At 46.4% G+C, this 27,185-nt stretch overlaps 1 protein-coding gene across 2 annotated transcripts in view; it reads left to right on the forward strand.

The window, feature by feature from the left end:
• Positions 1 to 26,417, forward strand: part of Pla1a (phospholipase A1 member A) — a 35,868-nt gene extending 9,451 nt beyond the window's left edge. Inside the window, exons 2-11 of one of the 2 annotated variants that reach the window (XM_023717600.1) lie at positions 6,380 to 6,581; positions 8,583 to 8,760; positions 9,214 to 9,322; positions 10,278 to 10,379; positions 12,769 to 12,858; positions 15,267 to 15,434; positions 16,790 to 16,879; positions 21,783 to 21,891; positions 25,298 to 25,462; positions 25,998 to 26,417. In XM_023717600.1, coding sequence (XP_023573368.1) covers positions 6,380 to 6,581; positions 8,583 to 8,760; positions 9,214 to 9,322; positions 10,278 to 10,379; positions 12,769 to 12,858; positions 15,267 to 15,434; positions 16,790 to 16,879; positions 21,783 to 21,891; positions 25,298 to 25,462; positions 25,998 to 26,082 — 1,298 coding nt within the window. In that variant the 3' untranslated portion in view covers positions 26,083 to 26,417. Of the gene's footprint in view, positions 1 to 6,379; positions 6,582 to 8,582; positions 8,761 to 9,213; positions 9,323 to 10,277; positions 10,380 to 12,768; positions 12,859 to 15,266; positions 15,435 to 16,789; positions 16,880 to 21,782; positions 21,892 to 23,473; positions 23,562 to 25,297; positions 25,463 to 25,997 lie in introns of those variants that run through there. The other variant, XM_023717601.1, reaches the window with a different exon arrangement.
• The last annotated feature ends 768 nt before the right edge of the window (positions 26,418 to 27,185 follow it).

Raw genomic sequence — 27,185 nt, forward strand, 5'->3', positions numbered from 1 at the left:
TCCTCCTCTTCCTTCTTTTTATTATACACAGAGCTGCAATGTGAAAAATTTAAGATTGATTTCTGGAAATGGAGCTGCTGGGTCTCTTGGCCTCTGCAGCTTTACCAGGCATCACCAGCATGCTGTCTGCAGTGGCGCCTCCGTTCTATATCCCCGCCAGAAATGGCCGTGAGCCTAGTTCTTCTGTCACTAATATTCAGGGTTATCAGGTTGCTTTATTTCCAATCTTTTGCTCAGTCTACACTTGTTTATTTTATCTTGCTCATACCTTGGAGATAACTTTCGATTGGATAATTCACTTCTTTTTCTTATTTATTTGTTTTAGTAGCACATTCGCTGTACACGATGATTATGTTCATCATGGGGAGTTGGTACATAGACATAACACATCTTAATTTTTAGTTCTGTTTATGTCTCTTTCCCCTCCCTACCCCATTTTTTTAGTTACAGAAATTCTTAATACTTACCAGTTAAAATTTGGCTTTACTCACATTCTATTTCTTTAGAGACACCTTTTAGATAAATGTGGGATCCTCTCTACCTATTATCTGTATGTTGTAATTCAACCTTTACATTTTAAAGGTTTCTTTTATTTCTGGCCTAAATATTATAGTATTGATTCTCTTTTTCTTTCATTTCCATGAAGTTTTCATTTTCAGATAAGAAATTCTTTTAAAATAAGTATTATTGGGGCTGGGGAGATAGCTCAGTGGAATAAGTGCTTCCCTGTCAAGCGCAAGGGTCTAAGTTCAATCCCCCATTCCACCAAAAAAAACAAACAAAAAAAAAAAACAAAAATAAGTATTATTAATGGTACCTAAAGTAAGTGTGCTGATACCATAAAGGATAAAGAACATAAGGGAATAGAAATTGTGAAATAAGGGCCGGGGAGATGGCTCAGTGGAGTAAGTGCTTGCCTGGCAAGTGCAAGGGCCTGAGTTCAATCCCTGATTCCACAAAAGCAAGCAAGCAAGCAAGAAAGAAAATAAACTGGGCATCATGGTAGTGGTGTCTACCTGTGATCCTAGCTTCAGGAGGCTGAGGCAGAAAGATCACTGTGAGTTTGAGACCAGCCTGGGCTACATAGTGAGACCCCATCTCCAAAAAAAGAAAAAAAGAAAAAAGAAAAGAAAAGTGAAATAAGAACAAGCATAATCCAGGCATAGTGGTGCATTCCTGCAATCCCAGCCATTCCAGAGAGTTGCAAGTCAGAGGCCAGCCTGAACAACTAAAAATAAAATTCTCAAAATAAAAATAAAAAGGGCTCTCCCTCCCTCCCTTCCTGCCTCCCCCCCCACTTCCTTCCCCTCTCCCTCACCTCTCTCAGGAGTACTGGATATTTTAAACCTATGGCCTTTATACTGATCTACTTCTCAGCCTTTTAATTAATCTCTTTTGAGACAGAATTTTACTAAATCACTCAGTTGGGCTTGCGCTTGGGCTCCTGCTGCTTCAGTTTCTCCCAGCGTAGAGATTACAGGCAAGTACCATGATACACGGGCTTTCTTCTTTCTCTATGATACCTGCATCTCCTGGTTCCTTGGCTGGAGGGATGCTCAGGGGAGCAGTGCCAGAGCATGGCTCAGTGCAGCAGGGCCTGCCCTGGTGAATGAGCAAGTGGAAATGTTTTTCTCTTGCTTGTCAAATTCTATAACTTTATTGCATTTTGTTGTATTGTTTCACTGGCTAGGACTAAGACCTTAATATAATATTTAACAGAAACAATAATAACAGGCTTATTTCCAGTTTTAAATAAATTGCATCGGTGGAAATAAACATATGATTTTTTATTTTAAAATGTTTTTGAGGGCAGGCCAAATAGTTCAGTGGATTAAAGCGCCTGCAAGCAGGTGCAGGGGTCAGGGAATTGATCCCCGGGCCTGCAGTGCTAGCCCTGCCCTGGGGGCGCACTGAGATGGCAATTGAGACTGAGTGTGGTGGCACATGCCTGTAATCCCAGCTCTTAGGAGGCTGTAAACAGGCAGATCACTATGAGTTCAATCTAGTAGTGAGACCCTGAACACCCTGTAGACCCTTCCCTAGAATACTAAATAAATAAATAAAATAAAATGTTTTTGAATGTAAAAAATCCTTTTATTCATGGATTAAACTGCTCAACCTTGGTATGTTTTTATATGCTTTGCTCTTGTTATCCTAGTGGATTTATATTTGGTGATATTTTACGTAGGTTTTATATTTTGATTATCCTCATAGGATAAGTTGGGGTTTGTTTCCTGTTTTCTGTTCTCTATAAGAAGTGTAGATTGGGGATTGAAGGGTTAGTAGAACTTCTCTATTAGACTGTCTAAACCATTGAGTTTTTTCATGGATGGGTAGATATAAAACTACAATTTTAAACCCTTTGTGCTATTGCATTACATGATTTTTAAGTTTCTCCTTTTCTTAACTAAGTTTTTGTAGGTTTTTCTTTTCTAGGAAATTATCATCTTTAGAAAAATATCTATATTTCCAACTTTTGAGTAGATGTACACATATTCTTTTACAGCTTGAAAAAAATCTGCTGTACCTATTATAGCCTCTTTTCATTTCTTTTTTTGTTTTTCTCTTTTCATTTCTGGTATTGTTTGCTTGTGAGTCTTTTTTGTTCTTTGGTTGTCTTATCAAAAGTGCATCTAGTTTATTCCTGTTTAGAGGGAACTAGCTTTTGGAGTTCATTATATGTGGTAGGCACAATTCTAAGCAGTAGATTCGCCAGAATGGATAAATTCCTTGCCTTGTTTGAAAGTGTCTTCTACTGGGACTAGAATCGACAACACTCAGTATAAGTAGTAAAGTCCTTAGTAGGTTATAGAGAGTGATGATTTCTACACAAGTTCATAGATAGAGGCAAGAAAGATGGGGAGAACTAGAGTGATGCGGGTAAACAAGTTTCAATTTAAACAGGGTGGTGACAGTAGAGGAAGCAGCACTTGCCAAGCAGATGCCAAGGAGGGGAGGGGATTCCCCATGTAGACACTGAGGGAAAACATTGCAGGCAAAAAGTGTGTTTGGGGAAGAGTTCAAGAGCAAATGAGGATGAGCAGGGGCACCTGGCGGGACAGAGTAAGCAAAGGAGGATGAAGCAGAACACTCCTGTAGTCTATCGTCAGATGCTCCTCTGCCCACTGAGCTACATCCCTAGCCCATTTTTTATTTTTCAGTTAGAGACAGGGTCCTGCTAAGTTACCAGGCTGGCTTGGAGCTTGTAATCCTCCTGCCTCAGTCTGCTGAGTAGCTGGGATTACAAGTGTGCACCATGACGCACAGTCCATGCTATTCTCTTCTGAGTTAAAAGATTAATCTACCTAACCTGAATCTTTTCCCTTTTCCTCTAATATTTGCTTTCCATGCTTATATACTTCCCCTGTTATCAGGCTTTTAAAACAGTAACTCATGAATTGGGCAGCTCCTACAGTGGTCCCAGACTTTGCCAAGGAGATGTGAGGTGTGCACGGAGCAAGGTGTGTATGAGTCATTCGATTCATGATGACACTAGTGCGGCAGTCGTGTGTTCCTGGTTAGAGACTGCCTGGCAACTGCTGATTGGCAAAGCTTAAGTTTCCTTTTGCTAGGCTGGGGAGATAGCTCAGTGGCATAAGCGCCTGCCTGGCAAATGCAAGGTCTTGAGTTCAATCCCCGGTCTGGAAAAAAAAAAAAAAAAGTGGGAAGTTTCCTTTCCCTAGTGTGTAGCTGTTCTCTGTGAGCAGGCTTTTGGTTTGCTCAGGTAGGAACTCAAGCACTGGAACCATCTCAGTCTAATCATTTAACTTTTCAACAGACTTCCAAAAAATCATTTTAATATTATAAGTGTCATTAGCCACATTATACAAACATTGATGAATATTGTCCTAATTGTCACTTAGTTTTTAAAATTGTTTATGTTGTGATCATTCTTTAAAACCCCACATTTTTTGTGGGGGAGCAGGTATTTGAGATAAGGTCTCACTGTGCAGCCCAGGCTGGCCTTTAGCTCATCCTGTAGCCCAGGCTGGTCTCAAACATCTATAATCCTCCTGCCTCGGCCTCATGAGTGCTGGGATTGTAGGAGTGTGTCCATCCTGCTCCTATGCATTTTTAAAGGAATGCTTATACATTTCCAAATATATTTATAAACAATCCCTGTTATTGGTTTCTAATATTATTACATTTTAAAGTATAAAATTGAGATAATACTGATTCTTTGGCATCTGTTGGAGCCTGTAGCCTCATTGGCTTGGCCTCCCCTTTCTGTAACACGTTACAGAGGGGTGTGTGTGGGAGCAACAAGTCGCTTCTCAGGGCAGAAGTTCAGAGTGGAAGGAGGTGAATGGTGTATGGTCTAATTTATGTGATTCAGATCTCATGTTCAGCCAGAGATCTTTCATCCTTTATTTAAAAGCAAAGGCTAGAGAGGGTAGGTGGAACGGTACAGGCAGGCATCTTTCTCATACACCAAGGAGCTCAAGTTATAAGCTGAGGAGCTCAAGGAGCCTGTACTTAGAACGGGCTTGACCCCAGGAGTGTCCTAGACCTGGCTGCTTAGAAGGCCTGTGCTAGGGGTTGGGGACAAGGACTGGGGTTCAGAGGCAGTGATAACAGTGAACTTCCAGAAGGTCTTATGACATGAGACATTCTCTCTGGGCTGGGCTCCCATAATCCATCCATTCCCCCGATCCCAGGGTAGCTGGATCCACATCCATGTTGCATATATGCTCCCCCGATATCTCTGCTAGCAGATTAAGATGGCAGAAACTAAAATTGTTATCAACCTCAGTGAAGGGGCCTGCACAGAACAAAGTCTGGCCTGGACCTCTCCTCTGCATGACTGGTTGGGTGATTCACTTTGTTGCATGCCAGCGATGCCAGGGAGCTGCCAGCAGTGCTGTGGCTGGGCTGTGCTTGCTGCTTCTGCCAGTCTCTCCCTGGAGGAAGCCCTGTGAGGCAGGAACTCCACACTTCTTTATCTCAGAAGTGGACATGAGGATAGATGCTGGGTATTGAATTGGGCCAGATTTTTAGCTTCTGGGGAAGGAACTACTTTTTTTCCATTTATGTATTTAGTACAGGGTCTCACTACACAGCTCATACTCATAGTGATCCTCCTGTGTTCAGCCTCCCCAGGACTGAGATTACAGACATCCACTGCCATGCCTGTACTCATCTCTGGCTCAGCACACCACAAGGGTAGGGCCAGCACATCATGTGGGACTAGAGGGGAAGGAACTTTTATTTGCTTATTTTTCTGTTATTTTAGAAGGCTCTTTAGTGGCAAAATAAATAAATAAAAATCCATTTTAAGGGTGCACTGTATGTATGTTGTCAAATGCTACAGGGCAGGTATAGCTTGCTAAGGCTTCTTCTACCCAAGGGCTAGGCAGCCAATGGAGGGGCACTTGGCCTTGGGGTGGCCCTTGGGAAAGACAAGGTGGAGATCAGGGTGGAGAAGCAGGTTCAAAACCTTGGGCAGGCTCTTCAGACCAGAACAACTGCTTGCTTGGTTGCATAGAATTCTTTTTAAGAATTACGTTTTTACTGCCATTACACAGTGCTGCACACGAGGCGGCTTAAACATCAGAAATCTAGTATATCATGGTTCTGGGGCCTGGATGCTAAGGAAGAAGCCTCCTTAGCAGAACTATGTCCTGAGGGCCATGAGCGCAAGGCCTGTCCCAGGCTTCTCTGTAGCTCTTCCCATGACTCTTCACATAGTCCTTCTTTGAGCCTGTTCAGATTTTCTCCTTTTATAAGGACACTAGCCATATTGGATTAGGGCCACATTACTGGCTTCATTTTAACTTAATTACCTTTGAAGACCCTCTTTGCAGACGCACTCCATTCAGCTCCAGACAATAGCTCCCGCAGCGCGGCCTTTAGCCTCCTCCAGGTGAGCAGTATCCATATTGTCCTCTGGTATTTTATCCTTAGGCATAAAAAACACATTATTTTTGTAATAGAACCTTTAACAAATGAGTAAATGATGACTACACTAGTTCACACTTATGGCACGAATATTATTTATTTTTCTTTTAAGACCAAAATTGTTGACGTACGAGTTGTCTTTCTAAACTAAAAGCTCAGGAGGCTCTAAACAGGTGGATCACTGTGAGTCCAACCTAGTAGTGAGACCCTGAACACCCTGTAGATCCTTCCCTAAAATACAAAATAAATAAATAAATTAAATAAAAGCTCCATTTTCAGGTTCAATTTCAGTGTCGGCACTTTGTGATAAATAAGTGGGTTTTGGGTTGTAGTTTGGGTGCTCGTCTCTGAAAGGCTCACCGTCACTGCACCAGCCAATTTCTAATAAATCCCACACCTGTAAGCCACTGTTTCTTTCTTCCTTCTTAAAATAGATGTCCTCTTTCTGAATGATTTTGTTGTTGCTGTTGTTTTCCTCTAGGAGATGCACCTTCTACCTCCCAGTCAACATGCACTGACTTCCAGAGTGCCAACCTCCTCCGAGGTACCAGCCTGAGAGTCCAGTATCTCCTCTTTGTGCCTTCAGATCCAGGCTGTGGGCAGCTACTGGAAGAAAGCAGTGACATCCAAAACTCTGGATTCAATGCCACTCTAGGAACCAAGTTAATTATTCATGGATTCAGGTGGGAGCTAACCAGCCAATAGGACCTCCTCTACTAACAACCGTGTAGGTAGGGCTCATAAAGCCACAGGAAGTGAGTGGAGAGGAAGAGGAGGAACAGATGTACTGACTGTCACATGTCCCAGCCCTCAGGGCCTGCTGTCCTGAAGGTGTCTTGTGTAATCCTGGACACACATTATGTTGTTCATCTTTGTCTGTCATTTGTGTTACTCCTCCGCTTAGTCTTGTCTACATACTTGCACACAGGACACATGTAGGACCCTGGATAAATCATGACAAACATGGATCTTCAGTTCCCGTTTCTGAGCTAAAGAGGGCGTTGGAGGATGGGCTGGTGGTCCCTGGGTAAAAGCACTGTGGTGGGTAGAGTGGAATTTCAACTTGATTGGCTTTGGGATCCATGCTAGGGATTGGTAGAGCGCACTTCTCAATGTTTGGGCCTGGGAGGCATGGCCTTGGGGTCTATCTTGGGTCCAGGGCCCTTATCTGTTGTCACTGTCCTCTGCTCTAATTCTTGCCCATCATGAAATGACCAGGTTTGCTCCTCCCTATCCTTCCACCATGACATTTTTGCCTCAGAACCAGCCAATCATGGACTGAAACTGTGCACAAATAAGTAAACATCTTGTGGGTGCTGGGCATTGCACCCAACAATGGGCAAGAACCAATACAGATACCAGGGTGGGTGGTTCCATGAGGCGACTCATTCCAGATGCCATCATCACAGGCTTTTTGCAGTTACTCAGAAGAAGCAGCATGCTTTCACACAGCATTTTATTTCCTCCTTTTCCTTTTTTCCCTGGTTTTATAACCTGATAAATTTCTATTTAGGAAGCTACTCCCATCAGACTCAGAGACAAACATTTCTCAGGAGCAAGGCATGCCTCTTCTGCAATTTCTGATACTCTACATTGCAAAATTTGTTACAGTATATAGTCACTACATTTCATTTCAGTCACCATCTTTCCTTCAAATGTTTATCCCCCAAACAAGACAAAAGAAACAGAGGAAGACTTCTGGGAAGAGGGGATGTAACTTTGCCAGAATCACAGCACAATACAACAGTCAGAGTTATGGAAGAGGCCACAGAGCTGCCCAGAGTCTGCCGGGTCCTGATCTTTGGCCTCTTTCTGTCTCTATAACTCTTACATTCAACCATGTTAAATTCAACTGCACACAGCTGCATGTGTACCCCCAACTGGGGATAGCAGCTCGGAAGCTCATCAGGCTTGTTACTTGATCTACTACTAAATCCCCCAAAAGCACATTCCATGGTGCACACCCAATCTACTCCTCTCTGGCCAGGTGCACAGGCTCACATTATTCTTATTGTGGGGGTTACTGGACAAACTCCTTTTCTGGTCTCCATCTGTTGGGAAAGCTTCCTGACCAAATTTCTATAATTCTTTTCCTAGCAAAATTTTATTATATTGTAAGTTCCCCAAAACAAGGGCTATGTTTGACTTGCTTTTATTTCTTGGAAAACACCTAGCATACTGCGTGGCTCATAGGTACTCAGCAAGTATTTGTTGAGTGAATGGATGGGTACATGAATGAATGATTAGCCTTAAGGAAAGAGCTTTCTATATTCTAGAATGGGATTTAAGGCTATAAATCCTAACTCGAAGGTACAAAACTAGTTTCCTTTCCACAAATAACACACTCAGACAGGATGGGACATACAGCTTATATATGTATATGCTAACAAAGGTGGTTGAGGCAGGTAGGTAGGGCTTAAATCCAACCTAAGTGCTGGCTTGTGGTTGCATCTACTGGGAGCAGAGGGCAGCCTTGTAATTCTCTAAGGTTCCATGAGTGCTAGTGAAGGCTTGGCAGCTCTGGACTTCTGTTCACTCTGTGTCTATAGCACTATTGACATTGATTTCCTATATCCCTACTCCTTGGTTTTGATTTCGTTGGATTTGAGGTTAATAGAGGTTTCCGTGGAAACAGATATGAGCTTGCCAGGTAATTTTCCTCTGCATTTTTGACCCATGTCTAGAGCATTAGGAACAAAGCCTTCCTGGATTGATGCATTTATTAGAGCCCTTCTACGGGCAGCAGATGCTAATGTCATTGCTGTGGACTGGGTTCATGGATCTACAGGTGTCTACTTCTCAGCTGTGGATAATGTGGTCAAGCTGAGCCTCAAGATCTCCCGTTTCCTCGATAAACTCCTGGTAGGTGCAGAAGAGCTTAGGGTGACTTCTGGCCACTTGTGAATGAATGCAAGTCAGGAAGAAAAAGTATGTCCCAAGGAGATGGGAGGCTGAAACAGAGACCTCCAGTCTTTGGCTCAAACTCTGAGTTGGCTATTTGGAGTGCTGGCCTTGGGCAGGGTACTGAAGGAAGTTTCACACTGCATCTATAAGATGCACCACTGCACAGTGAATGCAGGCTGACTGGCATTTAGTAGACCCTCCAAAAGTAATGGCCCTGGTCATTACTCACAGACTTTGAAGGGACTATTGGTGTTGGGGGTCTAGAGGGAGAATGAGTGATTAATGGATAAGAGGTGCACCATTTATTCCAATTCTCTCTAGTGGGTATATTGAACCCAGGGCTCTCAACTTCTGACGTCCCAGGGAAAAGCCACTGTGGCTAAATGAAAGTCACTATCAATACTATTCCAGGAGCTGGGTGTGTCACAGTCCTCAATCCACATCCTTGGTGTCAGCCTAGGAGCCCATGTTGGGGGCATGGTGGGACAGTTCTATGAAGGCCAACTGGGACGGATCACAGGTAACATTCCTCCTTTTTCTTAGGGTTTAGAAGTACAGAGTGATTGCCCTGGAAATGCCTCTTTTGATATAAATGGGGGTGTTTTGAGTCTTTTTCTTTTTAAAAAAGATATTTTATTTGGTACAGGGTCTTGCTATGCATCTTGGACTTTAAATGATCCTTCTGTCTTAGCCTCCCTAGTGCTGGGATTACAGGCATGCACCTCCACACCCATTTTCAGTGGCCAGCACAGCATACCTGGAGCATGAGTGCCAGGTCCTTGTCCTTACCTGGCAGGCACTTAGACTGCCAAGTTATCTCCCTAGCCAGTCTTTGTTCTTATTACTGAGTCATCTATTGCCATTGTAATTTATTTATTATGGCCTTTTGGCCTACAATGATATCATGTTAGCATTGTTTGATCTCTAATGTCAGTACCATGAACTTCTTTCTGAGTCTAGCATCCTTAGATATTAGCTGGGTTGTAACAGCCCATATCTGTTGGACCTACTGTGGACATCACGCTCACACAGTTTTGTTACATACCTGTGAAGGTGTGCAGACTTCATGCTTCAGGAACCTCTCTCAATCAATGAAGGACTAGGGTTATACAGAAATACCCCAGCTTCCCAGTCCTTCAGGGGGCAATTCTGAGTACTGTCCTACAGAATCTCTCAGAGACACCCCCATGGGATAATGCACAATTGCCCCTGAAGGTAAATATTGTTTACACTCAGCCTTGACCACATGGTTGGTTGGCATTATCAATCTTATTTTAGAGCCAGAAAAACTGGATCATTGAGAGGCTACCTCAAGAGAGTAAAGTTTCTTTGGTAAGACGGGTTAGTTCTTCCAGTGTGTGGTCCTTGTAGGAAAATTCTGGTCTGAATTGGAAGGGCCTAGGGTAGGTATGTGGCAGATCCACAGTGGTTCAGCTGTGAAGAAAGAGGGTTCCTACACTGGTCTGTCCTTGCAGGCCTAGACCCCGCGGGACCAGAGTACACCCGGGCCAGCCTGGAGGAGCGCTTGGATCCTGGAGACGCCCTCTTTGTGGAAGCCATCCATACAGACACTGACAGTAAGCTGGGGTCAAGCAGAGCACTGGCCAGGGCCATGAGCTGCCATGTCGCTCTGAGGCCCTGTCCCTGTTAGGACTTGTTTTGTGCAGGCAGGAATTTCCCAGGATGATCTTGAAAGTCTCTGCTGGTGGTCATTGTGTGGCAACTGAGATGAATGGTTTTTGTTTTAGCCAACAATAGACAGCAAAATTCTCACTCTTGAACCCAGATTGTTTGTTTGGGTTCCTAACTCTCTGACTCACCACCAAACCTTGTGCAAAGGTGAGGGTAGGGTGGGTGACACAGCTGCCTGGAAAGCCACGTTGTTCTTCTGGGCTGAGAGTGCTGGCCCCTGGGACGGGGACATTCCGCTCACTCCTCAGGCACATGCGCCTGTCAGGACTTCCCTCCTCCCCAGAGGACAGGCCCAGTCCAGTGAAGAACAAGAATCCCCTTCCCAATAATGATAGGCCTAGGAAAGGCTCCTCAACCCTCAGACCTTATGAGAAAATCAAACCTTTCTGCACAACTAGGCAAGGAGGTGGGCAATCCTCATTTTTACTGGGTAGAAGATTCTGATGGAGTCTGCCAGGCGCTGGGCTCAGCATTAGTGGAGCAAGGAGAAACATCTGTCCCTGACCAGAAGAGCTGGTAGTTCAAGTGTTTATCACTGGGCTACATTCCCGTCCTCGAACTTGCAGTTCTGTGAGAAGTGTCCATGTCTCATTCCCATGCGACAAAAGTCTTTTAGTGTCCAACAGCCCGAGATGCCTGATTCTAGGAGAAACCCATACAGTCATGTTGTCTAACCCTCGTTCTCACCTTCATGACACTGGTAGGAAAACAAAGCCTGTGGAGCTCTACCTGGCTATGTTAGGGTAATTAACCTTGCGCATCAGTAACACGAATGAATGCCTTCTGTACCTACATTTGCAGAATAAGGTCCCTAGTTATCTGTGAGAGGCTTCTCAGATCCTTCAAAGTCGGAGCCGTTTCCTAATGGTAGTGAAAAAAAGCATTCCATTTGTTTATTCTTTATTGAGCTGTGGAGCCAGCACTGAGAGTAGAGCAATGAACAAGGCCTCAGAGAAAGTCCCTGCTCACATGGTACACATGGGATACAGGGACAGACCTCCACTCAGCCATCCTTCAGTAATTGGTTTGTAAGCACTCACCCTGAATCTGAGACTATGCCAGGTGTTGAGGACCCAGCAGAACAGAAGCCAGGCAAAAGGCCTCTGGTGGCAGAGCCTATATCAGAGGAAATAGGCAAGATGATTATACATTGTGATTATTGCAATGGAGTACAGGTGAAAGAAAGAGAGCTGGATCTGGGGTCTATTTCATAGAGGATTAGGGAATCTGTCCAAAAAGGTGAGGCTTAGAGTGATGAGGATTCCAGCTTCAGAAGAAGAGCACTCTAGGTAAAAAGGACAGCCCAGGGAAGGCCTGATGTGGGGGAGGACTTGGCTTGTTTCAGAGACAGGAAAGAGAACTGTGTGTTTAGAGCACAGCAAGGGAAGGGAGAAGTAAGCAGAGGGAGCAGTCTAGGCTGCCTGGGGCAAGGAGCTTTCATCTCTATCCCCAGACCTTCTTAAAATTTTGAGACAGTCCTACTAAATCACTAAGTTACCCTGGTTGGGCTTGAATTTATGATCTTACTGCTTCAGTCTCCCAGAGTTCTGGGATTTGGGGTTTGCAGCACCATGGCTGATTTCTCTTTAAAGGACAAGTCTGGCTCTTGTGCAGAGTGGAGGGCACTCAGGGAAGCCTGGAAGCCTGTTACAGGGTCTTTTCTTTAGTAATCTAGGGGAGGCATTGGTGGCTTTGGCAAAGGTGGTGGCAGTAGAAATAGAAGTGTAGCACATGTAGCCGGAAGAAGAACCACCCAGAATTGTAAGGGACTCAAAAGGGGGAGTGAGGAAAAGGGCAGGAATCCAGAATGATTTCTACGTCACTGGGTACACCTCCAGTAGGCGGCGAACAACAGCACATAACCAACCGGTTTTACACAACAGATGAGGTGAAGGAGAGCATCCTGGTCTTTGGCAGTTGGACCTGACCGCATCTGAGGGCTCAGGTGTGCTGTGGAGGAGTGCCCTGGATATGGCCACAGGGACAGAATGCGATTTAATGTTTTGTGGAAATGTGGCTCCAACTGTATGTATCCAAACTGTTGCTTACAGGAAAACAAACTACCCACCAAAAACCACATTTATAGCATTTACTGATGTGTGTACGCCTGCATTGAGGGACATTTCCTAGATGTTATTAAGTAAATAATATAATAATTATAATAATAATATTATAATAATAACCATCTACGGGTTGGGTTCCCAAAGTCAGGCCTCATGCTCGGCCTCCTGTGGCCCCTGGAGCAAGACGTTAGTGGTGCTCTTCCTCTTTCAGATTTGGGTATTCGGATTCCAGTCGGACACGTGGACTACTTTGTCAACGGAGGCCAAGACCAACCGGGCTGTCCCCTGTTTATTTATGCAGGTGAGAAAGCCAGAGAGTTGGCGTTTGCCTACCCCACTGACTGGAATTCACCAGCATCTTGCATCAGCCTGCGTGGGCCACAGAGGGTCTTCCCAGCATCACCCCTTGCTCGTGCTGTGATGCCTTCCTGAGAACTTAGGGTCTCTGGAGCCCATGCATTCCAGAGAGTACCAGATATTGGAAGCCTGGGTCCTGTTTGCACTGCCCTTCCCACTTACATTAGGTCTTGCTATGGCTGCATATCAAGGCAATGCTCTCTTGCCTATCTCTGGGCTCTGATTCATGGCAAAGCCCACACGAGTAGCATCCTGCACAGATCATAGCTCTGGCAGAAGCAAGCCAGTGGGCCCCACGCCAGCTAATCAAAGGGGCTGCTCACCGCATGACCATGCCACTAAACTCACTCAACCTGTCAGCTCTTGATGAGTTTCTTCAAGATAACCTTGTTGAATGTATTCAGCGAATATGTATTTCTTCTTTTGTAAATATATTCTTCTGAGATGTTTTCTTTTAATATATTCATCTATGAATGTATACAAATATTTCTTTATATACAACAGAGTACTACTCTGCCATAAGGAAAGATGGACTTGAGACATTTCTAGTTAGATGGGTACATCTTGAGACCACACACTTAAGTGAAATACATTGAACACGCGTGTTTAAATACAGCATTATTTCTCTGGCGTGAGAAATTGAAAGTGTAAATAAGGACCAAAATGTTTCATAGGTATTGGGAAATGGGAATAACAAGTTCAAATGGTGAGGGGAAAAGGAAGGAAGGAACAAGAAAAAAGAATAAAAGGGAAAAATGGAGATAAATCTTTTGTAAGTAAGGAGAGGACAAGGGATTGAGAGAGGGGAGGGGAATGGGGAGAAAAGAAGCAAGATGTGTCATGTACAGGAACAAATTCCTCGTGATGAAGGTGGTCATTACTTATGTCTAAATTGTACAATAAAAAAGAAAAAATATATTCATCATACCATTAACTTATTTATATTTTATTATCTAAAGAAAATACAAAATAGTAAAAACAAACAACCAAAACATTAGAAACACTACAGAAGCTCACCAATCAAATCAATAGAATTCAACAATGGTTGCTGTATTGCATAATGTTGTCTTTAAATTAGTTGTTCAGATTACCATATATCAGCATGCAAAATTGAAAAAATGTTACAAGAAACTTAAAAGGACAAGAAAAAAAGAAGAAAGAAAAATTTAAGCATCAACTTCTCCCCTCTATAGACCAGCAGAAATCAGCAGTACAATTATCCAAGCCACTCTGCATGCATACATAAACATATCTTTTCTCTCTTCCCTATAGCATTAATTTAAACAATATTAAATTTGTTAGCTTTCCTATATTTTGCTTATGAGCATAAACAGTATATCCACATTTCATGTGGAAATATTTAAGTGAGAATTTCTCTTTAGTATTTAAAAAATATTTTTCCTGCTTTGCCAAATTCTTAACATGTTAAGGATTAATTTGACAATTTATTGAAAAGCCACTAGTGTACTCTACCAAATTTACTAGTTTTCCAAATATACCCTTGTTTTAACAATTTAATAAAATGTTCAGCCATTCTGGTCAGGTGGGATAGTTTGATTCCAGTGGCTTTGAAACATACACATGGTATACTCTAGTTGACCAGTTTTCCTATCTTCTTTATAAAGTAATTTGAGGAGGGTGCAGTTTGTCTCTGCCTCAGTTTCCTCCTGTACTGGAATGAACTCCGCTGTAGAAAGTGTCCCTACCACAGAGGGAAGAAGGAACCACTCAGCTCAGCCCTTCTTGCTGGGCCCAGAGAGAGGGTGCCAAGACAGAAGACCCCAGCACCCCAGAGTTGAAGCTTATGACTTACCTGTCAACCCCAACCGATCCACCCAGTGTTGATCACTGTATCCTTTTAACTAGTGAAAAAACAACACCATCAACTTTTAAGGAAATTAGGGTATTTGGTAAACTCATTGCATCAGTTATTGGCAAACTGAAGTGAACTCATTGCTGGGTTGGACATAGTGAGGTAGAGAAATGATTGGCTGGGTGGGTGATGGAGGTAAAAATGTGCAAGCAGAGAACCGTCTCCTGAAATAGAGCCAGCAGCCCCAGTCCCCCATCTCTCTGTAGGATCCCATTTAGTGAAAGAGACTTTGTACAATCACACAGAGTGGATCTTCAATCAAGTACTTTTCCTGGAGTTTACAAATCTCAGGAACTTTCAAAGGGAAGGGAGAATGTAGCAACAATATCTGTTAATATTTTTAAAACATGGCGTAGGGGACACCCAGTGTATTCATAACCTTCTGGGATTTGAAGTTCAGCAGAGTTACAGTAAATAGCAGGAGGGAGTTTCCATCATCCTGACTGAGACCTTGCCTGTGGCTTTCTTCCCCTGCTCAGGTTACAGCTATCTGATCTGTGATCACATGAGGGCCGTCCACCTCTACATCAGTGCCCTGGAGAATTCCTGTCCCTTGGTGGCCTTTCCCTGTGCCAACTACAAGGCCTTTCTGGCTGGACACTGTCTGGATTGCTTTAACCCTTTTATGCTTTCCTGCCCAAGGATAGGTAAAACGTAACTCCTTTTGCTCCTTTTGATAGCTTGGGGAAAGTTCAAGTCATGATAGTTGTCACCTCTGTATGTTCCAGTCTCCTGTGGTCAAGACGTCTATTCATCAGAGGAAAAGAACAATTAACTGATGAGTTGTTCAGCCTGCTCCCAATGAGGGGTGGCAGTCACTGTCCCTTTCCTTCCCCTCACTCTCTACACTGTGCCCCATGGCCATCTTTGCTTGGACCCACACCCTTTTCAGTTCAGCCTCTCTCCCAGAAGTCCAGCTGCAGGTGCTCTCTAGAAACACTGGGGATGTCCAGAGCCTCTGCTCACCCCGGCCCATACGTACCCATGGGTCCCGCTAGCTGGGTCCACCATTCCTCATCTCAGCTATGTCACAGGGACTCTCCGGAGCGGTGCACCACTTGCCCACTATAAAGGTGTGCACTCCTGCGGCCATGTGCCGGCTGGATGGGGGAGGCACCTAAAATGCTAGGTATTTACCTAAAATGCTAGGCAGCTTTGGCACATTCCTTGATGGTCCATGCTGGTCTGGGGAAAGGGCTCCAGGGTGGCTGAGGGACCTGAACTCTAATTCACCTGTGCTGATCATTCCTATGAATATCCCGGGTGAAAACTCAAGAAAACACGCCTGGGTGGTGAAGACGGCTCCTCCCTCCTCCACTGCACTTCTGTTTCCCACCACCCCCCAGCTACCACTCAGAAATACAGCAGCCTGTCATTGCTCATGTGACGACATGGGCACCAGCTTGCCAGGACATTCAAGGAAGGGCAGAATCCCATAGCAAATTCATTCCCTACTCAGGGGCGTATGGCGTGCTTCCCCCAGACGTGGCAGACCACCTGGTGAGACAGCCACTTCACATCCTCTGCCAGCTGTGTCTCTCTCCCCTTCCCTCACACTGAACACCCAGGAATGCCAGTGCATGCAGGGCCAAGTGTACATCATGTTTCTTCAGCCTATGGGCCTTTGCCCTCACTAGTCTCTGTCCCAGATGCCCTCTCTCAACTGTCGTCCTCTAATCTTCAGGTCAAACTTTTCCTGCTTCACTGGGTCCCCACTGCCCAGAAACAAGTGCCCCTGAAACAACTGTTTACAAGTTAGAGGCATGATTTTAAATTTCATGATTGTGTGTGGAAAATGGGACATATGTTCTAAAGAGCATATTTGCTGCTTGCTTGTATGTTTATCCCCACGGGTCTTTGTTTGGTCCTGGGACTCACCTTCGAGCATGGCCCATAATGAGCATAGAGTACAGATGCCCATAGAAGAATGGGGACTGAGTTAACAGCAGGTGGCTGGGTGCTGAACAGGCCCCCTTGGGCCTCTTTGCTTCTTTATTTCCAGGACTGGTGGAACAAGGTGGTGTTAAAATAGAGCCGCTTCCCAAGGAAGTAAGAGTCTACCTGCAGACCACTTCCAAGGCCCCATACTGTGGTGAGTTCGAGCTGTGCATGGGTCTGGCTGGAGCTGTTACCAGCCCAGTGTGGGAGCCCACATGGAGGTGAAGGCCTGGGGAAAATGTAGCCCCAGAGGTGGCAGACAGGTCCAGCTCTCAGATGGCACCAGAACTGTAAGAGTCAGGCCAGGCAATGGCTCTGCATTGAGAATTTGGGGGAATCTTGGGGACTCTCCTACAGAGGCATGTGGGAGATACTGTGGCTCCTTCTTTCCTGCATGCCTCTTTGTCCCTCCTTGGTACCCACATATGTCCCCCACCCCAGCTGCCCTGGGCTGGCATTACCAAGGAGAAGTGCGCAACTCCACCTGTGCCCGACTCCCCTTCACAGGCACTCTCCGGCCTTTCACTGCTGCCACCACTGCATTGCTTTGAAGCGAAGGTGCTAGTCATTGTAAAAGATGTAAAATGTGAGAGCAGAGTCTGTCATAGAGTCTGAGAGATGTGTCATGAGCTGGGCCTCCCCAGGGCCACCTGTGTCTTGACTAAGGTGGATGAGGGCCTGTCCTTCCCGCTTTGCACCTGTCATCTCCAGCTCCTCTGGCCTACTGTGTGGTATGTGCAGGATGCAAGGGTGCTAGTGGGGGATGGTAGATTATGGCCCCCCGGGTTTTAACTGATTTTCTGATCAACTTGTGTCAGGTGTGTGCAGGAGTCCTTGTGGCTATATCTCCCTGTTATTGAAAGCCCAGTGCAATGTAATATGAAGCCCAGAACTGAAATTCTGTGTCTCACAGAGAGTGAAAGAAAGCTTCGTCTGAAAGAAAGAGCAACGCAAGGGGCCTCTGTGGGTTGCCAAGGACCTTGCCTTTTCTGGGGATTGTTATAGAGCACAGCCATGAGGTGAGGCAGGTCTAAGGTGGGGGAAATGGAAAATCACAAGGTGAGTATGAAGTGGGAGGAAATCTATGATCAACCTGTAAGATTTTATAAACATAATTACTCAAGCAATATTGATTAAATTGGGATCAAATGGGGAAGCAAGTCACGTGGCAAGTAGGCATGAAACAGAACAGGGTCTCTTCCTGTAGGGGGTGGGTCAGTGGCTCTTCCTGGCTTTTTAACTTTTTTTTTTTTTTTTTGGAACCAGGGATTGAACTCAGGCCTTTGTGCTTGCCAGGCAAGTGCTTATTCTACTGAGCATCTCCCCAGCCCCTCTTTCTGGCTTTTAAAAATCTGATTGATACCTATTTGGAATATCAATCCCTGATGTTTATCCTTAGGGGAAGTAAGTATGTGGGTCCTTTCCTTCCATGTTTTGTCTTGAGGTCTGGCCCCTAGTAGAGGTGCCTGTCTTCCCCACAGTTGCAAGGTATCTTGTTCACTGGCTCCTTGGAGGGCCCAGCCCTGTCTGACTGCCCATAATCTCCCTATCTAACTTAGCTGTCTCTAACATTCCTCACTCTGGAGAAGTACCCTGAACTGCCGTGAGGTAGCAATGGGCAACGACCCGTCTGGCTTCTTCAGGCTGACAAAGGTCGGCAGACAGAGATAGTCCACAAGAGGGTCTTTAGATAGGCAATAGATGGCCAGGCATACAGACACAGAGTTAAATCTCAGCTTCTCTACTTACCAGCTGTGGAAGTTTAAGTTTCTTAAACTTTTCAATGAAAAATGGGAGTGATGAGAGGGACTTACAAGAATCCACAGTGAGGACAAGATAGTGCTCATGAAGTCTGGCACTGCAAAGGGAACCCAGTCAGTAATTATTCCCTCCCTTTGGTCAGTCAGAGGATTTAGAAGAAGTGGGGGTGGTTCTACTTTCATGCCAGAAAGAATGGGAGGCTTCCTGGAGTCCAGAGTAGGTATGGGGGCAGCCTAGATCTGGAAGGAAGGAGGGGTGAGGACAGGCAAGCTCTGGGGAGCCCAGTGACAGACCCAAGGATGGTGCTATGTGGAAGTTAAGCTGTTGCTCCAGGCCTCCTGACTCCAATAGCCCTGCCCTTTCCATGGTGACTCCTGCCTCCACTCTTGCTTCTCTGCTCACTCTTATTTATTTATTCCAATACTGGGGATTGAACTCAGGGCCTTTGTACTGAGCTACATCTCCAGTCCTCTCTTTTGCATTTTGAGATAGGGTCTCACTAAGTCATTAAGTTGCCCAGGTGTGGCTCCAACTTGGGTTCCTCCTGCCTCAGCCCCCCAGGAGGCTGGGATTATAGGCATGTACCACTGCCCTTGGCTCTGCTCCTGATAGCCTGCTGCCACAGGCTGTGTTCTGTGCCCACTGTCCTGCTAGCATCCTCTGTTGGAGACAGCACAGGGTGGTTGTGGTGTGGAGGTGGAGGTGGCACAGAGGGACCACCATCCCAGCCTGCGACCTGAGCTGGCTCCTTCTTGAGCACACAGGACAGGCAGCGTGGCATGCTGTGGGGGAACAAGCACTCTGAGGTCTCCGGGAAGGGAGAGTCACAGAGCCAAGATTTTTCTGTTTTGTGCTTGTCCCGAGGCCTCCTCTCTGCACCCTGGAAACAGGGTCCTACTGGCTCAGAAACCTTAGAGGGGAGGGAACTGCTTGCCCATGCCATAGCCCCCCACCCTAGGTACCAGCTGGCTCCCCTCCCAGGCCACCTCCCTGGGTGCACTCAGGTGGGCAGACAGCTGGTGGTGGCGCTGCCTCTCCTGTGGACACTCAGCCCACGTTGAGCTTGGCAATGCTCATGTGGACAGTGGTCACCCTTGATTGCCCAGGCATGGGCAGATCTCCCACCAAATAAGGCATATGTACAGTGTTACTTTTCTCTTGAGGAACACCTGCTCACGCAGTGCCTTGTCTCCATTAGCATTTAATCCTGGCCAGGTCCCACAACGCTATGTTGGGGCTCTTGCTCATGTAAAGAACCTGGGACACACAGAGGCATGGGGGCACAGCTTGTGGCAGAAGGGCCTGCCGTTGGTTCCTTGGCTTCCCCACTAACTACTCAGGACCCTACCCGAGTCACATTCCTATGCAGATTTGATTTCACTACCACTTCCTGTCACACAGTGACAGGAAACCTGACTCTGAGGTTTCCAGGGCAATGTAGAGAAAAGAGAAGCAAAAGCTTAGGAAAATTTCTTGATCAATCTTGTCATGTTAGTAAAGGAAAATGTGACATCACCTCAGCCCAGAGACTTAAATGCCTAAAGCCTTTTGAAAGTCATTTTTTCCATGTTGTAGCTATCTCAATTTAGACCTTGCCCAACCCATAATAATTGACACCCCATAGTAAACAGTGGAAAGCAGAGAGAGAGAGAGAGAGAGAGAGAGAGAGAGAGAGAGAGAGAGAGAGAGACTAACAGACAGACAGACAGACAGAACAGGGGGAGGCAGAGAGACTTTCGATGCTCTCTTCTGTGGGGCAGGGCACATACAAGGCTCTCCTCTCTTCTTGTGAGTCCCTGGCATCTTGGCCCCCATCAATGAGCCTGTTACTAACCCCAGTGAGCCCAGCTGGGCCACAGCTCTCACCTAGTTTAGGGCTGAGTCACCTGTACCTACTGATCTCACCCAGGAAATATGACAAGTGTGACAGTACAGATAGGGAGGAAGTGTCTCCATGTCTCCATCACTCAAAGAGCCTGGAAAAATGCTCAGAGACCCAAACTATTGCCAAATGCCACCAGGTGTGCTTACCCCTTGTTGGAGAAAGAATAGGGTGGTAAGGAAGATGCCCCCTGCCTGGCCTTCTACACCAGGGACTGAACCCAGGGTCTTCACACTGAGCTATATCCCTAGACTGTTTTATATTTTTGGGACAGGGCCTCACTAAGTCATTAAGTTGCCCAGACTGTTCTTGAACTTGCAGTCCTCTTGGCTCAGCTTTCCAGAATGTGGGGTTACAGGCACGTACCCCCATGACCAGCTTTCTTTGCCTCTCTAGCCAGAGGTTCAGCAGGTCCCAGGGGAGTCACCATGAACCAGGCTGTTCACCCTCTTTGTGGAGACTCACTGGGGGAGGTCAGCATCATGCTGGCCAGGGGACAATCCAGAGGCCACACAGGCAATCCGCTGGCCCGGGAGGAAACTAGCTCCTAACACTGTACATAGGCGGTGGGGGGTACCTTCTGTGAGTTAATTATTTTGTGTATGTCTTGGTGTGCTTGTGCTACTATAACAAAATACTGGATGGTGAGTAACTTATAAAGAGCTGAAATGTGTTTTCTTACAGTCACGGAGACTGGAAAGTCCAAGGTCAAGGTGCTGGTACCTGGGGCCTATGAGGCTGTTCTGTTTGCTTCAGGCTGGCCCTCGTTGCTGGGTCACATTGTCCTCAGATGGCAGAAAGACAAAAAGAGCTCCAGATGATTCCATGGGGCTTTTTCATAAATTATAATCTATTTATGAAGGCTCTGACTTAGTCCCTTCCCCAAGATCCCTAGGTCTTAGAACTGTTGCACTGAGGATTGAATTTAAACATGACATCTGGGGGCCAGGGAGATGGTTCAGTGGAATAAGCACTTCCCTGGTAAGCTCAAGAGCCTGAGTTCAATCCCCGGTTCCACCAAAAAGAAAATAAATAAATAAAATAAGCATGACATTTGGAAACATTCACACAATAGTAATATGTGCTGGATCCTTCTGGGCTTTTTGAAGACCACATCACCACGCAAGGTCATGAGACAGAGAAGAGTGAAATGTTCCAGCATTACAAATAATAAATAGAGCCCTAATGTTTCCTGGGCACCAGCACTGTCCAGAGAGCCTCTTTAGCCCTCTTTCTTCCCAGTCTGATCTGGTTGTATCTATCTGGTTACCCCACCATTCCCTTGAGAAACTGAGGCTCTGAGACAGTATATGATTTCCTCAGGGTACAGGCCACCAGAGAGTAGAGCCAGGATGAGGCTTCCGGCTTGCTGATCTCTGCTCCAGCCCTGTCTCTGCTGTGTTTGGTTTTCTAGTGCATCACAGCCTTGTGGAGTTTCATCTACAGAAGCCCAGAACAAAAGACACCAGTATTGAGATTGACTTTGTGAGCAGTAACGCCACCTCCTCGGTCAAGATCACCATGTGCGTAACTGTCCCGTGTGGCTGCTCTCTTCTCCGGGAATGTCTTTGCATTTTCCATACTTACATATGTGCCCTGGCCCAGCCATGCCAGTGAAGGCACTGCATCTCTGCTAATGGCTGGGCCTGGCTGCCTGGGCTGGGCTGTGCCCACCATGGAGCCAGGCTTGGACACACACCAGGCCAAGTGTCTCATGTCTGAGGTCAGCGCAGAGCCCAAGCACAGGGTGCTGAGATGACAGCAGACAAGGCAAGCACATCCAGGCAAGTGGGAAGGAGAGAACAATCAGGTCCCAGGTTGGGAATGGTGCCCAGGAACCTAGGCAAGGGTAGGCCAGGGATGCCAGCAGGTAAAAGGCCCCTGCAAGGCTGACCAGAGTCTGGGGAGCACTACTGCTGGGAAGGCAGAACAGAACAGAATCCAAGATGAGGCTTCAGTCAGCAAAGAAGTGCAAGGTGAGGGCCAGATTTGTGACCAGAAGGGCTTGGTGCTCAGTGCTACTGGTGTCTGGAAGTGTGGCTGCTTGCTTTCTTCCCTTCTGGGGGAAGACTCAGATCTGGGCTTGGTGGGGTCAGGCTTGATGTGAGAATGCAAAGAACCTCAAATGTCAGGAGCCACAAGCCTGGTAGGAGATGAAAAGTCAGTGGCAATGGTGTATGGTCCTTTTAAAAGCAATTGGCCAAGTTACAAGCTAGCAGAAAACAGACTGGTCAGCTAACATTACTGTCTTGGTCAGAATCCAGGAAAATAGGGTGTGTGCAAGGTAGATTGTGGGAAGCGATTTCGCACAATGCATGGGTGCCAAATGCATCAGGAGTGCTGAGAAACTGAAGGAAGGCAGAACAGTAGAAACACCAGAGGCAGCCAGTGGGGCAAAGCAGGAGTGCTGAGGGCAGAGCCCTGGGGTGGACGCTGCCCGGTGGGAGCTGAGACCACACTGGCAATGCAGCCCCACCAGAATCCCTGCCCAGGGCAGCCACCCACCTGAGTGTGCAGCCTGGGTCACACCACAAGGGCACATGCTGGCAATAGAGAAATGACCAGGCCATGCACATGTCTCTGTGTACCCTTGTCAACAGTGACAAATGCTGTGACAGCATATAAGACAGAGCCAAGCCACTCGGGGATGTGATGAGTAGAGACAAGAGTGACACAGGCCTAAAGTTCATGCATATGACACACCACGTGCCTGCAGTAGAGAGCAGAGGGCGAGAGGGGGGAGGTCAACGGGCAAGAAGCTGGAGAGGCCGATCCTGATCCACTGCGAAGGACAGACTAAGGTGGGGGTTTGTCCAGAGAGCAGTTTTGGAGAGTTGTTGCAAGTTTCAAACAGAATGATCAAGTCAGCCTGGGTCTACAAACATTTCAGAGCCATGTAGGCTGCCAGATGCCTGGGGCTCCTGCGGAGTCACCCAAAATCACGCTGCCAGGTACAGCAGCCAGCAAGTCCACTTGTATCTGCAGCTGCCTGCTGGGTCTTTCAGATTACGCTGGGGAATCAGTACTTTAGCAGCTCTTTGCAATCCATTCAAGGCCACACTACTAACAGGGGGTTTTCCTCTCCTCTACACCATCTTAGAACAGTTGACACTGGCAGGAGTGGTGACAGTGACACGCAACTCTGGCTGCACATTCACATTGCCTGGAGAGCTTTACAGATACTGTCACCAAGCTCCCAGCCCAGACTGACTGCAAAGGAGTCTCTGGGTGATTCTAGGACACCCCCCAGGTGGCTGCTGCTCTCTTCAGAGGCATTTACATGACTCCTGAAGCCACCAGGACACTTAGCTACTACTTCAATTCCTTGACGTTGTTGATCTTGAAGATCAGAAATCAGGGAGAGGAACTCTGGGGGCAAAATGTGGTATTTCCCCTCCTTTCCGTAACTTTGTGTGGCCCCAAACATTTCCCTTTTCTTTTGTTTATTCTTGGGACATGGTCTTACTGTGTAGCCCAAGCTGGCTTCAAATACACAATACTCCCACCCACCTCCACCTTCTGAATGCTGGGATCACAGGTCTGCACCACCATTTCCTTCTAACTGGAGAGGTTACCTGGGCCAAATCCCCAAACCATTCCCACAAAGCATCTTGTATATTCTTAATGTTTTATGAGTTCCTCTAAGAAATTTCTTAAAGAGAACAATGTTATTTTTTTTTTTCTGACACATTTCAAAACATTTCTGGGTCAGAGAAGGGAAGGAACAGCTTTTAAACAGTTACACAAGATCTTCCCACCAAAGAACAAAACAAACTTAGTGCTGAACACACACCAAAGGAAATGTCATCATGCTGCAACAGCCAGAAAGGAAAGAGAAACTGGGCTGTTGAGGAGGGCTCCCCTTCTTGTGGTGTGTTGGAGGAGAGGCCAAGGAGGCCCTCTTCTCCCTCTCTCTCAGCACCCAGGGAGAAACAGGAAAGGACTCAGCAGTGGACAGACCAGGGCCCGGAGGCAAGTGCCTGCCAACCGTGCAGTGCAGGGTGCTAATCCCACCCCACCCTTGTTCCCAGATGGGCAACTGTTGTCACAGGGGCCTGTTCCTTCACACTTGGGTCTCACCATTTTTTCCCTTTGTTAGCCCCAACCCTGCCCCACTATCCTTTGTGATGCACTAGACTAGGTTGGTCACCCCATATTTCTCCCCCCTTTTGCCTCACTTTGATCTTGGTTGCCATCCTCATTCTTGGGTTCAGGTCTACAGTGGGACCTGAATCTTGCACAGTAGTGGGGAAACAGAGACCAAGACCAAGAGTATGAGTTAAGGGAGACGTGGATTCTATTTTTACTCTGGGTCTCCTGGGCTGAAGTCCACTGGTACCAAAAACCCTGTGATCCAAGATGAAGACCATAGCAGAATGTAGGGAAGCGATGTTTACATACCTAGTGCTATGTGACTCCATGCCCACCTTACACTAGAGGATTTACCCAAAGCCACGTATCTGGGAAGAGACAAAAGCTGGGTTCCATCCCAGCTCCGTCATGCTTCAAGATTTATTTCAGTATTATTGTTTTTCTATGCATTTTCATACCTACTCTAAAGCAAACTAGCCTCATGTTCAATTCTTTGAACTGAGAGGTCTTAAAAAGAGTTTCTATTTCCAGAAACTTGGACCTAAAAGTGAAGATGTCCTCCACCTAGGAATCCAAGAGGGAAGGCCATCTTTTCCATATCTGAAATTTAAGAACCACTATTTTTGCTGCAGTGTTCACTTGTTTACTTTCAAAACTCAGTGAGGTTTTCCGCGGTCATGTTCAAAACAGGGTCAAGTGCACAGAAGGGTGAGGAAGGGTGATGCAAAACATCAGGGTCCCCGCCTTCCAGGAGCCAGCTGGTGGTGCAGGGCAGCCAGAGCCAAAGGAAAGTGAAACAGAAAGTGCCCCGAACTTTCCTTTTCTCTTTCCCTTCAGAGCTAGACAACAACTCCAGGGGAAAGCAGTCATCGCCCACCCCAACCCACCATGCCAGATAAACCAAGTGAAATTCAAGCTTCAGGCTTCCTGTCAAGTTTGGAGAAGAGACAGGACTACCATTGCTGGGAAGTTCTGCACAGCCCCTCTGCCTGTCAATGACAAGTAAGCCAGTAGCCCGCTCTTCCCAAGAGGCACACATGCACCAGCACCACCAGCAGCCCTGACCCTAGGTGTGTTGCTTGATGAAGTTCAGTCCCATCACAGTAATTCCCATCTTAGAAGCCAAAATGGGACCAGGATTTTCCCAAATCTCCTGTGGGGCCATCTTGGGTTGGACATGTTAGGAAGCAGAGGATAGGCTTCAATTCCCCTTTCCTACTTCAGCATAAGAACCTCTCTTCCACCTGCCTTCTATATTTGGTCTCTATGTGAGAATTTATCAGAACATCACATCCCTATTGCACAGCTTCTCTTCCTTAGCTTCCGTTTCAAATGTGCCCCTGGCTGTGTTCTTGGGGATGGGCCTAGACTCCAGGTCCTCTTTCCCTTGCCTCCACCTCCGGCACTTAGAGAACAGAACTCAGCTCAATTGTAGCTGAGCGTAGACTCTTCATTAGGCTTCTCAGGAACCCAAGAGCCATACAGTTTCCAGCCATCTCCCCTGACCAACCTGCCTCTTGTTGCTCTTTTCTTGCAGCCAAAAGACAGTCTGCTTACCTGAGCCAGTGAGCTTACAAGAATGTAGGTCTGTAGCTCATAACTGGAAAGCATCCTGCGCCTGACGTATAAGCTTGGGCAGAACACATCTCCTTGGGTTTTCTGAGGTGTGTGTGTATGTGCAAGATATGTTGGACCATTATCACCAAGGAAGAAGTTCAAATTCTTCGTTATTTTTCTCATAATTAGTTCCACAGAAGGGGAAGATGATTCACTTGATAGAACTCACTCTCCATTGCGAATCTGAAAGCTTTACGTAGATACTATTTTCACTTCCCTATGCCTACGTAACTGCAGTTGCCTCGTGCCTTGGTCTCTGTACTTACTATTCGGTGGAAACCTATACAGAGGAAAAAAATGACGTTAAAAAATAAAACATCATGGAATATCTGAATCTTTTCATTGTTTTACTGGTGTGGAATTCTGTTACACTGGAAAATGATTTATAGTCTATGAGATTGGAGAAAATGGCAGGTGCTGACTTTTTCTGTATCAAAATAGCAATTGAAAAAAGCAATGCTTGGAACAAGAGAGGTATAGAGGGAGGGGAGGAAGATGGTAGCACTCATCGTGCCTAACCACGGCCTCCTCTGGATCTGGCAGTTTTGGAGGGCCCCAGGGATCTCTCAGGATTTTCTCTGGGTCAGTATTTCCCCAACTTTGATCTTTGTAAGTGACTTGCAGTGGCCACAATCCAGGGGGTGGTAGGGGAAGCAAAACAAACAAAAATCCAGATAGTGAGCTCACATTGGGCAACTCGAGGAGAATTTAACAAAAGAACTCTACAATAGTCCTCTGTGGGGAGACACAAAGGATAGTGTAGTTCCTGGGAGAAGTGGCGATAGGGGCTGCCATTCCCCTGGGCCAGGCAGAAGAGGGGAGGGTGCACCCAGGTCTGGGTGCACAGGGGCTGTGGGCCTGCAGCTGCGTCACGGCCAGCCCTGCAGTCCTGCGGGGAAGGGCTGGGGTGTGGATGCTCAGACCTCTCTTCCCTCCCTCCCTCTTGGCTTGTGCTTCCCGTGGGTGATCTCAGCCAGAAGCCAGAGCACAGGAGACCCCTCAGTGTGACTCCAACAGCTCCAGGACATCTGGAGGGACAGAGGAGAGTGGAGAATGGGTGGTTGGAGCAGACAATGGTTAAGGAGCACAGAGGTTTGACATAGGCTTT

Source organism: Octodon degus, unplaced genomic scaffold, assembly GCF_000260255.1.
Source record: "Octodon degus isolate 3935 unplaced genomic scaffold, OctDeg1.0 scaffold00053, whole genome shotgun sequence".
NCBI lineage: Eukaryota > Metazoa > Chordata > Mammalia > Rodentia > Octodontidae > Octodon > Octodon degus.